The 17,152-nt window shown below is 42.7% G+C and overlaps 1 protein-coding gene across 1 annotated transcript; it reads right to left on the bottom strand.

The window, feature by feature from the left end:
* Positions 1 to 1,093: 1,093 nt before the first annotated feature.
* LOC141697580 (uncharacterized) lies at positions 1,094 to 2,322 on the bottom strand. The gene is made up of 2 exons (XM_074502020.1): positions 2,103 to 2,322; positions 1,094 to 1,506 (listed from the first exon to the last, which is right to left on the bottom strand). Exons 1-2 carry the CDS (start codon positions 2,320 to 2,322, stop codon positions 1,094 to 1,096), a joined length of 633 nt encoding a protein of 210 aa, XP_074358121.1.
* Positions 2,323 to 17,152: the final 14,830 nt, after the last annotated feature.

Here is a 17,152-nt window from a genome sequence, read left to right as displayed (position 1 = left end):
TCAAGGCGCGCCCTGATTTTCTGCTATGTTTAAATCCTTTGAACTAAATCTTTTAATACTTTGAGGAGCCAGCCCTCTTTTGATGCTGTGCAAAGTTGTAAGACTAAGTATTTTTCTACTTTTTGTTTTGCATTATGACAATCATTTGGCTTTACCCCTTTTTGCAGTTATCCTTACCAATTCCATGTCTTTTAATAAGTATATAAGGGTAAATTTTTTGTTTGCATGCAAAAGTTTTTAAGTACCAGACGTATGGGGCACCTTCATGGTTAAGACGCGCCTTATAGTTTATAGAATTCCTTTTCGCAAGGAGCGTACTAACATTTTAGATCATAGATAACAAATATTTGGTCTAGAAGTAATCTTTTTGATTACTCCTGCATGGAAATTTTCCAAGATAAAACTGTCAAGGAGCCTCTACCGCTAGGGCGTGCCCTGTATTGTGTTGATTTTTGTTTTAGTTTTTTCTGCAAATGCTTTACTTGCTTTCCCTTTATAAACTTCCCAATTGAATATTTCTAAAATATTTCCATACATAGAACACGTCCTCATCATTCATTAGGACACTTTTGATTCGGGGCGTGCCTATAAATAAACATCAGACTTTGTACTTGATTGAAATGTTTTCATCTTGAAGGCGTGCTTGCTTGGAATATTTCAAAATATTAATCTACTTTTTTTGTTCGTAACATGCCTTATGAGTTTTATACTTTGTAGATTAAACACTATCTGGGCGTCCCCTGTTATAGGGCATATCTTTTGAGTAAAAAATTTTAACAAGTAGAATTCATTAAGGCGCCTCTACCCTTACGGCGCGCCTGATGCATAGTTTCGCTCCAATATTCTGAAAGACATGTAATTAAATATATTTTTCTTTTATTAATAATGCGCTCTAGTGTAAGAATTACACCAATCCCATGGCTACTATGCTTTGTGGGGAAATTATTTGAAATTTAATCCTTCAACTAGTTCCAAGGTTCGTAGTCATATATACTACCCCCAGGCTAGGAGGAATTTATTTGCTACTAGTCTAGTACATAAACCTCAATCATAGAAGTGAGGGGGCCAAGGCCGCACCCTACTGATAATATTTTTACAAGTGCTCTGCGTTCCAAGCCCGGGGGATGAGCTTGACATCCAAGTCTTCCAAGCAATAAGTCCCCTTCCAAAGTATGACCTTGTCCCTATATGGTCCTTCCCAATTAGCTCCAAGCACTCCATGCTGAGCTATTTTAGTATTCGGTATGACTTTTCGTAAAACAAGATCTCCCACCTTATAAGGCACATACTTCACCTTCTTATTGAAATACCTTACAATTCTTTGTTGATATGCAACACGTTTTAACTGAGAATTCATTCTAGCTTCGTCCAACAAATCTAAGTGGAGCCTTTGATTAACCTCTGCATCTTCCTCAACGAACAAATCCCTTCGCAATGATCCAACTCCCACTTCTACAGAAATCTTAGCCTCATACCCATAGGTTAGCATAAAAGGGGACTCTCGACCTTGTATTATAAGACCAAATAACCATTGGCATCTGTTCTGGCCAATTTCCCTTCTTTTCCTCTAGCTTGGCCTTTAGAGTATGCTTAATGATCTTATTTATGGCCTCAGTCTGGCCATTACTTTATGGGTGATAGATTGCAGCCAAATCTTTTTTGATTTTCAAGTCTTCGCAAAGCTTTCTTAACTCTTTACTGTCAAATTACTTCCCATTGTCTGATATGAGTTTATACGGAATACCAAATCTGCAGACTATGGAATTGAAGAAGAAATATTTGATTTTATTAGCCGTGATTGTGGGCAATGGCATAGCTTCCGCCCATTTTGTAAAATAATCAACAGCTATCATGGCGTACTTCACACCCCCTTGGCCTTGGGAAGTTCTCCAATGAGGTCAATTCCCCACATAGCGAAAGGCCAAGGACTTGCCAACGAATTTATGGATGTTGCTGAGGCGTTTGAATATTAGCAAATCGTTGGCAACGAGCACACACCCTAACAAATTTGAAGGCGTCTTCTTTCATGGTTGGCCAATACTATCCCTGTCTAAGGACTTTTAATGCCAACGAACCACCCCCCGAGTGATTTCCACAAATACCTTCGTGTACTTCTCTATGAATATAATTTCCTTCTTCCAGATCTACACATCGTAATAGCGGCTGATTAAACCCTCTCTTATATAGCACCCCATCATACTCAACGTACTTTGCAGCCTGATAACAAAGGTATCGAGCCTGTAGCTTATTTTCCAGCAAAGTCTCTGCTCGAATATAGTTATGAATAGGGGTCATCCAAGTCTCTTGTGGGATCTCTTGCATCTAAACACACTTACTTCTGGAATACTTGGAATTTTGTGAATTCCCAAAGGAATTTGCCCTAGCAATACGCTATCCATTTGTGAACCTATTGCTGTTCTCTTCTCTTGGCACGCCTTCCAGCTTGGCACTTCTAAACCTTTTAAGTAGGCGCTACACTCATCTCATATATAATTCAGTTCGAGGTCCTCGGGCCTGGAACCCCCCATTGACTTGATTTACTACTAACTCCGAGTCGCTTTGAGCTAAATTCATGACCCCCACTTCCAAAGCTATCTTCAGGCCATTGATGAGTGCTTCATACTCAGCATCATTGTTGGTGACATAAAACTTGAAGTGAATGACACTCATCAGATGATGTCCTTCCGGGGTAACCAAAATAATCCCGGCTCCTGCTCCGTTATTATTCACAGCCCCATCAATATACAAGACCCACCAAGGGTGTGGGAACTCTTCTCTTACTTCGACATGGGAATTTCGTTGTGAAGAAGGTTCTGCCAACACTATGGCCTTATCATCTACCTCAGAATCGAACTCAAGTATGAAATCAACCAACATCTGTCCCTTGATTACTGTGCGAGGGCAATATTCCAGATCGAATTGTCCCAACTTTACTTCCCACTTTAACATTCTTCCTGATGACTCTGGCTTATGTAAAATGTGCCTGAGAGGATAAGCGGTGCAGACCTCTATTCGATGAGCTTGGAAGTATGGCCTTAGCTTTCGTGCCGCAAGTAAAAGGGCATATACTAATTTTTCCATGCTGGTGTATCTAGTTTCTGCAGCCAACAATCTCTTACTCACATAGTATACCGGTGACTGGCGACCTTCTTTCTCCTTTACCAATGCCAGCTGATGGAGTATTCTGAGACTGCTAAGTAAAGAATCAACGTTTCCCAATCTTCTGGCTTTGACAATATAGGAGGATTTCCCAACTATTCTTTGATTTTCTGAAAAGCTTCCTCACAGTCCGAAGTCCATACAAAATCTTTTCCCCTGCCTTTAATTGCCTTAAAGAATTCCTTGCATATATTTGAAGATTTTGATACAAATCGATTTAATGCCGCTATTCTTCCCGTCAAACTCTACACTTGCTTAATGCTGGTGGGAGATTTCATGTCCATTGGGACGTTGATTTTTGCGGGATTTGCCTCGATTTCTCGGTGATTTATCATGAATCCCAGGAATTTTCCTGACTCCACGCCAAATTCGCATTTCTAAGGATTCAACTTCATCCGATATTTTCTTAGAATATGGAACATCTCTACTAAATCCGCTATATGATCCCCAACTCTCTTGGATTTTACCAGCATATCATCCACATATACCTCCATTATTTTCCCGATCTGCTTTTTAAACATCTTATTCACCAGCCTTTGATAAGTTGCCCCAACATTAATTAGACCAAATGGCATCCTGATGTAGCAATAGAGACCTCTGTTAGTGATGAAGGAGGTATGCTCTTGATCAGGTTCATACATGGGAATCTGATTATAGCCAGAATATGCGTCCATGAAACTTAGCAAGGCACGTCCGGTCGTTGCGCCAGCCAACTGATCGATTCTTGGCAAAGGAAAGTTATCTTTTTGACACGCTTTATTTAGATTAGTGAAGTTCACACAAGTTTTCCACTTCCCATTGGGTTTTTTCACCAACACCGGATTTGTCAACCATTCCGGGTAAAAAGATTCTCTGATTAGTCCGACGTCCAAAAGTCTATCTACTTCCTCCGCCAATGCTACAACCCTTTCTCCACTTACAGCTCTGCACTTTTGTCGAATCCCTTTGTGTTTGGAATCGATATTTAATCGATGATACATGACTTCCAGATCAATTCCAAACATGTCTGACTCCATGCAAACACATCAAGATTTGCCAAGAGAAAGATTGAAAGCCCCTCCTTCAGCCTTGGAGTCAACCGAGACCCAATTTTCAGATTTGTGCTTGAATCCTTCTCTTCGATAAGGATTTCAATTGTGTCTTCGACTGGTCCTATTTTCTCCGCTGGCATCGGAATCCTTGGATCCAAATCGAGCTGATTATAATCCTCACTCACCACTTTGTTCAGAAGGCGCATCCTCTGAAGGAGGAGCGTCGATTTCTTTCCTGAGTGAAGGCGCACCCTGTATGACAGGGGCATCAACTTATTTCAGGTTTGGAATGGGAGAAGACGCGCCCTGAAATATAGGGGCATCAACTTCCTTCGAAACTCTTGAAGATAAGGGCGCACCCTCAGGAAGAGGGGCATCCACCTTATATATATATCTTGTCTAAGGCTCTGCAAAATATCAAATCTCCCTTCGAGTCGTTCCCCATTAAAATTTGTGTGGATTATGTCGTTTGGGGGCTCCTCTTCTTCCAATATTTCAATCCTAATAGTGTCTTCTAAGAACAGCGTTGCAGGAGGCAACTCAGAGGAGTATTCATTTTCTTGTTCAACATGATAATGGACACGAATCTCCTCGATTGGCTGTTCGATACTTCTCCCCAATTCATCATCTGATGCATCTCTGACTTGAACATCCTTTCTCCTAAAGCCCCTCAAAGCTTGTCTGTAACATTCCCGGGAGTCATATTGAGAGCCCATTATGCTGCCAACTCCGTTTGGGGTTGGAAATTTGATGGTAAGATGGTGGATCAAAGTGATGACCCTCATTTCCCTGGGAAAAGGTCGTGTCAGCAGTATATTTTGGGATGACTCCTGACTTAGGACCTTAAACTCGAGCATCTTTGTTACGGACAACGGACTCTCTCCTGACATATCCCGATCAGGTAATCCCATTTTCTTAAAGGTGATATAGTAAAAGATGTTTGCTGAGCTTCCATTATCTACGAAGGCTCTGTAGACATTTTTAGTTCCGATTTGGAGAGAAATGAATAAGGAATCATTGTGGGGGTGATGTACCCACCTAACATCTGCCTCTCTAAAGGTGATAACCATTGATTCTCCCTTGAATACTTTGGGTAGCCGATCCTCCAACCTATGTATGTCGGTCAACAGTCGAAACCGGGCTTCTCTTGCTTATTTTTCCAAGGCTCAATTGCTGTATTCCATCCCAGTATCTCCTCCAAATATCGCTCTGATGCTACAATCCCTGACAAATTTGTTTTCTTCCAAGGTCTCGTTGTTAGATCCCAAAGGGGTACGACCTCCTTCCTCCTTTGCCTTATCAGCACCATTCTTATTCATCCTTACTTCCTTTACCGCCCACTCACCAAGATATCCTTCCTTGATTAAAGTCTCGATTTCATCTTTTAGTTGCAGACATTCATGGGTGTTGTGTCCGGATGACTCATAGAATTCACAGTACTTCTTCTTATCTTTGCTCTTCGAAGATGACAAAGCCTCTGGCTTTCTAAAAAATCCTCTATTCTTGTTTACCTCAAAGATGTGCTCAATCGATGCAGCCAAATGGGTGTTCTGTTGTCATAGCTCGAGGGAGGGCTCCACTCTCTCCTTACTGTCGTAGCATTTACCCGATTCGGGCTTCGACTACCTCTTCAATATCTTGGGCTCAGAGACCTATTTCTCTCCCTTGCTCTGTCTCTATGGCTTATTTGCAAAGTGGATTACACCTCTGCCAAAGATTTTTCTATGGCCTTGAATGATTCTACCAAAGTAAAGACATCTTCCAGAGTAGCCGGGTCTTTTCCCTGTAAATGTTTCCAGAACTCTAAGCCAACCCTTAGCCCTGCTATCAAAAAACTTTTCAAAGCTTCGTTCGAAGCACCTCTCACGCTGGTAGACTCATCGTTGAACCTTTTAAAGTAAGATGTCAAGCTTTCGTTCTCCCTTTGTTTAACATTAGCCAGAGTAGTGACAGATGGAGCATATCTCACAACTGCTTGGAACTTGGTCAAGAATAAAGTTTTTATCTGGTCCCGGAAAGTGATCACCCCCGATCCAAGCTTTTGAAACCATTGCTGAGCGCTTTCCCTGAAAGTTGCCGCCAAGGGTCAGCATCGGGTCCGGAACTTGATACACGTCCATATCTCTATTTAATCGACCCAAAAATTCCACATAATCTGAGCTTTCTTGGAATCGGAGATCGCTAGTTGTGTTACGATATCCGACCGATAACTGAGCTTTCTCTCTTACGGCCACAAAAATAGTTGTGTTACTCTTCCTTCTAAATGATTGAGCAGCCTCTTTAGATCATCCATATTAAAAGTCCCCACACCGAAGATATTCTGCATTTGAGGTTGTGGACCTTGTGGTTGAGGTGGAGGGTAGTACACGAGGTATGGATCAAAAATTGAGGCGGACCGTTTTTTTGATTTCTTTTCATAATTTGTCCCTATGGATTTATGAAATTGCATTCGCGTCCATTCGGGGTCGTGCGGAAGTGAATCAGAGCTGAAACGAATGGAACTCGGTTTTCGAATAATCCTCATAGGGGGTGGTACATGAGGTATGGAGCAAAAATTGAGGCGATCCGTTTTTTGAATTTCATTTCATAATTTGTCCCAATGGATTTATGAAATTACATTCACGTCCATTCGGGGTCGTCCGGAAGTGAATCGGAGCTGAAGCTAATGGAACTCGGTTTCCGAATAATCCTCGTAGGGGGTAGTACACGAGGTATGGAGCAAAAATTGAGGCGGCCCATTTTTTGGATTTCTTTTCATAATTTATCCCTATGGATTTATGAAATTGCATTCGCGTCCATTCGGGGTCGTCCGGAAATGAATCGGTGCTGAAACGAATGGAACTCGGTTTCCGAATAATCCTCGTAGGGGGTAGTTCGTGAGGTATGGAGCAAAAATTGAGGCGGCCCGTTTTTTGGATTTCTTTTCATAATTTGTCCCAATGGATTTATGAAATTGCATTCGCGTCCATTCGGGGTCGTCCGAAAGTGAACCAGAGCTGAAACGAATGGAACTCGGTTTCCGAATAATCCCCGTAGGGGTTGTACACGAGGTATGGAGCAAAAATTGAAGCGGCCCTTTTTTTCGATTTCTTTTCATAATTTGTCCCTATGGATATGTGAAATTGCATTCGCGTCTATTCGGATCGTCCGAAAGTAAATCAGAGCTGAAACGAATGGAACTCGGTTTCCGAATATACCTCGTATAGTACACGAGGTATGGAGCAAAAAATGAGGCGGGCCAGTTTTTCGATTTCTTTTCATAATTTGTCCCAATGGATTTACGAAATTGCATTCGCGTCCATTCGGGGTCGTCCGGAAGTGAATCAGAGTTGAAACGAACGGAACTCGGTTTCCGAATATACCTCGTAGGGTATCCCCTAAGAGGATTATTCGGTAACCGAGTTCCATTCATTTCAGCTCCGATTCACTTCCGGACGAACCCCAATGGACGCAAAAGCAATTTCATAAATCCATAGGGACAAATTATGAAAAGAAATTGAAAAAACGACCGCCTCATTTTTTGCTCCATACCTCGTGTACTACCCCATTCGAGGATTATTCGGAAACCGAGTTCCATTCGTTTCAGCTCCGATTCACTTTCGCACGACCCCGAATCGACGCGAATGCAATTTCATAAATCCATAGGGAAAAATTATGAAGAGAAATCCAAAAAATGGGCCGCCTAAATTTTTGCTCCATACCTCGTGTACAACCCTCTACGAGGATTATTCAGAAACCGAGTTCCATTCGTCTCAGCTCCGATTCACTTCTGGACGACCCCGAATCGACGCGAATGCAATTTCATAAATCCATACGGACAAATTATAAAAAGAAATTCAAAAAAAGGGCCGCCTCAATTTTTGCTCCATACCTCGTGTACTACCCCTACGAGGATTATTCGGAAACCGAGTTCCATTCGTTTCAGCTCCGATTCACTTCCGCACGACCCCGAATGGACGCGAATGCAATTTCATAAATCCATAGGGACAAATTATGAAAAGAAATCCAAAAAGCGGGCCGCCTCAATTTTTGCTCCGTACCTCGTGTACAACCACCTACGAGGATTATTCGGAAACCGAGTTCCATTCGTTTCAGCCTCGATTCACTTCCGGACGACCCCGAGTGGACGCGAATGCAATTTCATAAATCCATAGGGACAAATTATGAAAAGAAATCCAAAAAACGGGCCGGCTCAATTTTTGCTCCATACCTCGTGTACTACCCCCTACGAGGATTATTCGAAAACCGAGTTCCATTCGTTTCAGCTCCGATTCACTTCCAGACGACCCCGAATGAACGCGAATGCAATTTCATAAATCCATAGGGACAAATTATGAAAAGAAATTCAAAAAAAGGGCCGCCTCAATTTTTGCTCCATACCTCGTGGACTACCCCTACGAGGATTATTCGGAAACCGAGTTCCATTCGTTTCAGCTCCGATTCACTTCCGCACGACCCCGAATGGACGCGAATGCAATTTCATAAATCCATAGGGACAAATTATGAAAAGAAATCCAAAAAACGGGCCGCTTCAATTTTTGCTTCGTACCTCGTGTACAACAACCTACGAGGATTATTCGGAAACCGAGTTCCATTCGTTTCAGCCTCGATTCACTTCCGGACGACCCCGAATGGACGCGAATGCAATTTCATAAATCGAGAGGGACAAATTATGAAAAGAAATCCAAAAAACGGTCCGGCTCAATTTTTGCTACTTACCTCCTGTACTACCCCCTACGAGGATTATTCGGAAACCGAGTTTCATTCGTTTCAGCTCCGATTCACTTCCGCACGACCCCGAATGGACGCGAATGCAATTTCATAAATCCATAGGGACAAATTATGAAAAGAAATCGAAAAAACGGGTCGCTTCAATTTTTGCTTCGTACCTCGTGTTACCGAGTACAACCCCCTACGAGGATTATTCGGAAACAGAGTTTCATTCGTTTCAGTTCCAATTCACTTCGGACGAACCCGAATGAACACGAATGCAATTTCATAAATCCATAGGGACAAATTATGAAAATAAATCCAAAAAATGGGCCGTCTTAATTTTTGCTCCATACCTCGTGTACTATCCCCTAAGAGGATTATTCGGTAACCGAGTTCCATTCGTTTCAGCTCCGATTCACTTCCGGACGAACCCCAATGGACGCGAAAGCAATTTCATAAATCCATAGGGACAAATTATGAAAAGAAATTGAAAAAACGACCGCCTCATTTTTTGCTCCATACCTCGTGTACTACCCCATTCGAGGATTATTCGGAAACCGAGTTCCATTCGTTTCAGCTCCGATTCACATTCGCACGACCCCGAATGGACGCGAATGCAATTTCATAAATCCATAGGGAAAAATTATGAAAAGAAATCCAAAAAATGGGCCGCCTCAATTTTTGCTCCATACCTCGTGTACAACCCCCTACGAGGATTATTCAGAAACCGAGTTCCATTCGTTTCAGCTTCGATTCACTTCTGAACGACCCCGAATCGACGCGAATGCAATTTCATAAATCCATACGGACAAATTATAAAAAGAAATTCAAAAAAAGGGCTGCCTCAATTTTTGCTCCATACCTCGTGTACTACCCCTACGAGGATTATTCGGAAAACGAGTTCCATTCGTTTCAGCTTCGAATCACTTCCGCACGACCCCGAATGGACGCGAATGCAATTTCATAAATCCATAGGGACAAATTATGAAAAGAAATCCAAAAAACGGGCCGCTTCAATTTTTGCTTCGTACCTCGTGTACAACCACCTACGAGGATTATTCGGAAACCGAGTTCCATTCGTTTCAGCCTCGATTCACTTCCGGACGACCCCGAATGGACGCGAATGCAATTTCATAAATCCATAGGGACAAATTATGAAAAGAAATCCAAAAAACGGGCCGACTCAATTTTTGCTCCATACCTCGTGTACTACCCCCTACGAGGATTATTCGGAAACCGAGTTCCATTCGTTTCAGCTCCGATTCACTTCCGCACGACCCCGAATGGACGCGAATGCAATTTTATAAATCGAGAGGGACAAATTATGAAAAGAAATCCAAAAAATGGGCCGCTTCAATTTTTGCTTCGTACCTCGTGTACAACCACCTACGAGGATTATTCGGAAACCGAGTTCCATTCGTTTCAGCCTCGATTCACTTCCGGACGACCCTGAATGGACGCGAATGCAATTTCATAAATCCATAGGGACAAATTATGAAAAGAAATCCAAAAAATGGGCCGGCTCAATTTTTGCTCCATACCTCGTGTACTACCCCCTACGAGGATTATTCGAAAACCGAGTTCCATTCGTTTCAGCTCCGATTCACTTCCGGACGACCCGGAATGAACGCGAATGCAATTTCATAAATCCATAGGGACAAATTATGAAAAGAAATTCAAAAAAAGGGCCGCCTCAATTTTTGCTCCATACCTCGTGTACTACCCCTACGAGGATTATTCGGAAACCGAGTTCCATTCGTTTCAGCTCCGATTCACTTCCGCACGACCCCGAATGGACGCGAATGCAATTTCATAAATCCATAGGGACAAATTATGAAAAGAAATCGAAAAAACGGGTCGCTTCAATTTTTGCTTCGTACCTCGTGTTACCGTGTACAACCCCCTACGAGGATTATTCGGAAACAGAGTTCCATTCGTTTCAGTTCCAATTCACTTCGGACGAACCCGAATGAACAGGAATGCAATTTCATAAATCCATAGGGACAAATTATGAAAATAAATCCAAAAAATGGGCCGCCTAAATTTTTGCTCCATACCTCGTGTACTATCCCCTAAGAGGATTATTCGGTAACCGAGTTCCATTCGTTTCAGCTCCGATTCACTTCCGGACGAACCCCAATGGACACGAGAGCAATTTCATAAATCCATAGGGACAAATTATGAAAAGAAATTGAAAAAAACGACCACCTCATTTTTTGCTCCATACCTCGTGTACTACCCCATTCGAGGATTATTCGGAAACCGAGTTCCATTCGTTTCAGCTCCGATTCACATTCGCACGACCCCGAATGGACGCGAATGCAATTTCATAAATCCATAGGGAAAAATTATGAAAAGAAATCCAAAAAATGGGCCGCCTCAATTTTTGCTCCATACCTCGTGTACAACCCCCTACGAGGATTATTCAGAAACCGAGTTCCATTCGTTTCAGCTCCGATTCACTTCTGAACGACCCCGAATCAACGCGAATGCAATTTCATAAATCCATACGGACAAATTATAAAAAGAAATTCAAAAAAAGGGCCGCCTCAATTTTTGCTCCATACCTCGTGTACTACCCCTACGAGGATTATTCAGAAACCGAGTTCCATTCGTTTCAGCTTCGAATCACTTCCGCACGACCCCGAATGGACGCGAATGCAATTTCATAAATCCATAGGGACAAATTATGAAAAGAAATCCAAAAAACGGGCCGCTTCAATTTTTGCTTCGTACCTCGTGTACAACCACCTACGAGGATTATTCGGAAACCGAGTTCTATTCGTTTCAGCCTCGATTCACTTCCGGACGACCCCGAATGGACGCGAATGCAATTTCATAAATCCATAGGGAAAAATTATGAAAAGAAATCCAAAAAATGGGCCGCCTCAATTTTTGCTCCATACCTCGTGTACAACCCCCTACGAGGATTATTCAGAAACCGAGTTCCATTCGTTTCAGCTCCGATTCACTTCTGAACGACCCCGAATCGACGCGAATGCAATTTCATAAATCCATACGGACAAATTATAAAAAGAAATTCAAAAAAAGGGCTGCCTCAATTTTTGCTCCATACCTCGTGTACTACCCCTACGAGGATTATTCGGAAACCGAGTTCCATTCGTTTCAGCTTCGAATCACTTCCGCACGACCCCGAATGGACGCGAATGCAATTTCATAAATCCATAGGGACAAATTATGAAAAGAAATCCAAAAAACGGGCCGCTTCAATTTTTGCTTCGTACCTCGTGTACAACCACCTACGAGGATTATTCGGAAACCGAGTTCCATTCGTTTCAGCCTCGATTCACTTCCGGACGACCCCGAATGGACGCGAATGCAATTTCATAAATCCATAGGGACAAATTATGAAAAGAAATCCAAAAAACGGGCCGGCTCAATTTTTGCTCCATACCTCGTGTACTACCCCCTACGAGGATTATTCGAAAACCGAGTTCCATTCGTTTCAGCTCCGATTCACTTCCGGACGACCCCGAATGAACGCGAATGCAATTTCATAAATCCATAGGGACAAATTATGAAAAGAAATTCAAAAAAAGGGCCGCCTCAATTTTTGCTCCATACCTCGTGTACTACCCCTACGAGGATTATTCGGAAACCGAGTTCCATTCGTTTCAGCTCCGATTCACTTCCGCACGACCCCGAATGGACGCGAATGCAATTTCATAAATCGAGAGGGACAAATTATGAAAAGAAATCCAAAAAATGGGCCGCTTCAATTTTTGCTTCGTACCTCGTGTACAACCACCTACGAGGATTATTCGGAAACCGAGTTCCATTCGTTTCAGCCTCGATTCACTTCCGGACGACCCCGAATGGACGCGAATGCAATTTCATAAATCCATAGGGACAAATTATGAAAAGAAATCCAAAAAATGGGCCGGCTCAATTTTTGCTCCATACCTCGTGTACTACCCCCTACGAGGATTATTCGAAAACCGAGTTCCATTCGTTTCAGCTCCGATTCACTTCCGGACGACCCGGAATGAACGCGAATGCAATTTCATAAATCCATAGGGACAAATTATGAAAAGAAATTCAAAAAAAGGGCCGCCTCAATTTTTGCTCCATACCTCGTGTACTACCCCTACGAGGATTATTCGGAAACCGAGTTCCATTCGTTTCAGCTCCGATTCACTTCCGCACGACCCCGAATGGACGCGAATGCAATTTCATAAATCCATAGGGACAAATTATGAAAAGAAATCGAAAAAACGGGTCGCTTCAATTTTTGCTTCGTACCTCGTGTTACCGTGTACAACCCCCTACGAGGATTATTCGGAAACAGAGTTCCATTCGTTTCAGTTCCAATTCACTTCGGACGAACCCGAATGAACAGGAATGCAATTTCATAAATCCATAGGGACAAATTATGAAAATAAATCCAAAAAATGGGCCGCCTCAATTTTTGCTCCATACCTCGTGTACTATCCCCTAAGAGGATTATTCGGTAACCGAGTTCCATTCGTTTCAGCTCCGATTCACTTCCGGACGAACCCCAATGGACACGAGAGCAATTTCATAAATCCATAGGGACAAATTATGAAAAGAAATTGAAAAAACGACCGCCTCATTTTTTGCTCCATACCTCGTGTACTACCCCATTCGAGGATTATTCGGAAACCGAGTTCCATTCGTTTCAGCTCCGATTCACATTCGCACGACCCCGAATGGACGCGAATGCAATTTCATAAATCCATAGGGACAAATTATGAAAAGAAATCCAAAAAATGGGCCGCCTCAATTTTTGCTCCATACCTCGTGTACAACCCCCTACGAGGATTATTCAGAAACCGAGTTCCATTCGTTTCAGCTCCGATTCACTTCTGAACGACCCCGAATCAACGCGAATGCAATTTCATAAATCCATACGGACAAATTATAAAAATAAATTCAAAAAAAGGGCCGCCTCAATTTTTGCTCCATACCTCGTGTACTACCCCTACGAGGATTATTCAGAAACCGAGTTCCATTCGTTTCAGCTTCGAATCACTTCCGCACGACCCCGAATGGACGCGAATGCAATTTCATAAATCCATAGGGACAAATTATGAAAAGAAATCCAAAAAACGGGCCGCTTCAATTTTTGCTTCGTACCTCGTATACAACCACCTACGAGGATTATTCGGAAACCGAGTTCCATTCGTTTCAGCCTCGATTCACTTCCGGACGACCCCGAATGGACGCGAATGCAATTTCATAAATCCATAGGGAAAAATTATGAAAAGAAATCCAAAAAATGGGCCGCCTCAATTTTTGCTCCATACCTCGTGTACAACCCCCTACGAGGATTATTCAGAAACCGAGTTCCATTCGTTTCAGCTCCGATTCACTTCTGAACGACCCCGAATCGACGCGAATGCAATTTCATAAATCCATACGGACAAATTATAAAAAGAAATTCAAAAAAAGGGCTGCCTCAATTTTTGCTCCATACCTCGTGTACTACCCCTACGAGGATTATTCGGAAACCGAGTTCCATTCGTTTCAGCTTCGAATCACTTCCGCACGACCCCGAATGGACGCGAATGCAATTTCATAAATCCATAGGGACAAATTATGAAAAGAAATCCAAAAAACGGGCCGCTTCAATTTTTGCTTCGTACCTCGTGTACAACCACCTACGAGGATTATTCGGAAACCGAGTTCCATTCGTTTCAGCCTCGATTCACTTCCGGACGACCCCGAATAAACGCGAATGCAATTTCATAAATCCATAGGGACAAATTATGAAAAGAAATCCAAAAAACGGGCCGGCTCAATTTTTGCTCCATACCTCGTGTACTACCCCCTACGAGGATTATTCGAAAACCGAGTTCCATTCGTTTCAGCTCCGATTCACTTCCGGACGACCCCGAATGAACGCGAATGCAATTTCATAAATCCATAGGGACAAATTATGAAAAGAAATTCAAAAAAAGGGCCGCCTCAATTTTTGCTCCATACCTCGTGTACTACCCCTACGAGGATTATTCGGAAACCGAGTTCCATTCGTTTCAGCTCCGATTCACTTCCGCACGACCCTGAATGGACGCGAATGCAATTTCATAAATCGAGAGGGACAAATTATGAAAAGAAATCCAAAAAATGGGCCGCTTCAATTTTTGCTTCGTACCTCGTGTACAACCACCTACGAGGATTATTCGGAAACCGAGTTCCATTCGTTTCAGCCTCGATTCACTTCCGGACGACCCCGAATGGACGCGAATGCAATTTCATAAATCCATAGGGACAAATTATGAAAAGAAATCCAAAAAATGGGCCGGCTCAATTTTTGCTCCATACCTCGTGTACTACCCCCTACGAGGATTATTCGAAAACCGAGTTCCATTCGTTTCAGCTCCGATTCACTTCCGGACGACCCGGAATGAACGCGAATGCAATTTCATAAATCCATAGGGACAAATTATGAAAAGAAATTCAAAAAAAGGGCCGCCTCAATTTTTGCTCCATACCTCGTGTACTACCCCTACGAGGATTATTCGGAAACCGAGTTCCATTCGTTTCAGCTCCGATTCACTTCCGCACGACCCCGAATGGACGCGAATGCAATTTCATAAATCCATAGGGACAAATTATGAAAAGAAATCGAAAAAACGGGTCGCTTCAATTTTTGCTTCGTACCTCGTGTTACCGTGTACAACCCCCTACGAGGATTATTCGGAAACAGAGTTCCATTCGTTTCAGTTCCAATTCACTTCGGACGAACCCGAATGAACAGGAATGCAATTTCATAAATCCATAGGGACAAATTATGAAAATAAATCCAAAAAATGGGCCGCCTAAATTTTTGCTCCATACCTCGTGTACTATCCCCTAAGAGGATTATTCGGTAACCGAGTTCCATTCGTTTCAGCTCCGATTCACTTCCGGACGAACCCCAATGGACACGAGAGCAATTTCATAAATCCATAGGGACAAATTATGAAAAGAAATTGAAAAAACGACCGCCTCATTTTTTGCTCCATACCTCGTGTACTACCCCATTCGAGGATTATTCGGAAACCGAGTTCCATTCGTTTCAGCTCCGATTCACATTCGCACGACCCCGAATGGACGCGAATGCAATTTCATAAATCCATAGGGAAAAATTATGAAAAGAAATCCAAAAAATGGGCCGCCTCAATTTTTGCTCCATACCTCGTGTACAACCCCCTACGAGGATTATTCAGAAACCGAGTTCCATTCGTTTCAGCTCCGATTCACTTCTGAACGACCCCGAATCAACGCGAATGCAATTTCATAAATCCATACGGACAAATTATAAAAAGAAATTCAAAAAAAGGGCCGCCTCAATTTTTGCTCCATACCTCGTGTACTACCCCTACGAGGATTATTCAGAAACCGAGTTCCATTCGTTTCAGCTTCGAATCACTTCCGCACGACCCCGAATGGACGCGAATGCAATTTCATAAATCCATAGGGACAAATTATGAAAAGAAATTCAAAAAACGGGCCGCTTCAATTTTTGCTTCGTACCTCGTGTACAACCACCTACGAGGATTATTCGGAAACCGAGTTCCATTCGTTTCAGCCTCGATTCACTTCCGGACGACCCCGAATGGACGCGAATGCAATTTCATAAATCCATAGGGAAAAATTATGAAAAGCAATCCAAAAAACGGGCCGGCTCAATTTTTGCTCCATACCTCGTGTACTACCCCCTACGAGGATTATTCGAAAACCGAGTTCCATTCGTTTCAGCTCCGATTCACTTCCGGACGACCCCGAATGAACGCGAATGCAATTTCATAAATCCATAGGGACAAATTATGAAAAGAAATTCAAAAAAAGGGCCGCCTCAATTTTTGCTCCATACCTCGTGTACTACCCCTACGAGGATTATTCGGAAACCGAGTTCCATTCGTTTCAGCTCCGATTCACTTCCGCACGACCCCGAATGGACGCGAATGCAATTTCATAAATCGAGAGGGACAAATTATGAAAAGAAATCCAAAAAATGGGCCGCTTCAATTTTTGCTTCGTACCTCGTGTACAACCACCTACGAGGATTATTCGGAAAACCGAGTTCCATTCGTTTCAGCCTCGATTCACTTCCGGACGACCCGAATGGACGCGAATGCAATTTCATAAATCCATAGGGACAAATTATGAAAAGAAATCCAAAAACAGGGCCGGCTCAATTTTTGCTCCATACCTCGTGTACTACCCCTACAAGGATTATTCGAAAACCGAGTTCCATTCGTTTCAGCTCCGATTCACATCCG

The sequence above is a fragment of the Apium graveolens genome, chromosome 11 (genome assembly GCF_009905375.1).
Source record: "Apium graveolens cultivar Ventura chromosome 11, ASM990537v1, whole genome shotgun sequence".
Lineage (NCBI taxonomy): Eukaryota > Viridiplantae > Streptophyta > Magnoliopsida > Apiales > Apiaceae > Apium > Apium graveolens.
This window is presented reverse-complemented; position numbering and strand designations above follow the sequence as displayed.

Bases quoted from the DNA above. Each gene is read 5' to 3' on its own strand.
- LOC141697580 (XM_074502020.1), bottom strand. From the start codon at position 2,322: ATGCAAGAGATCCCACAAGAGACTTGGATGACCCCTATTCATAACTAT. The intron at 1,507-2,102 runs GTATTTGTGGAA...TTATAATACAAG, and splicing joins TCATAGAGAAGTACACGAAG to GTCGAGAGTCCCCTTTTATG.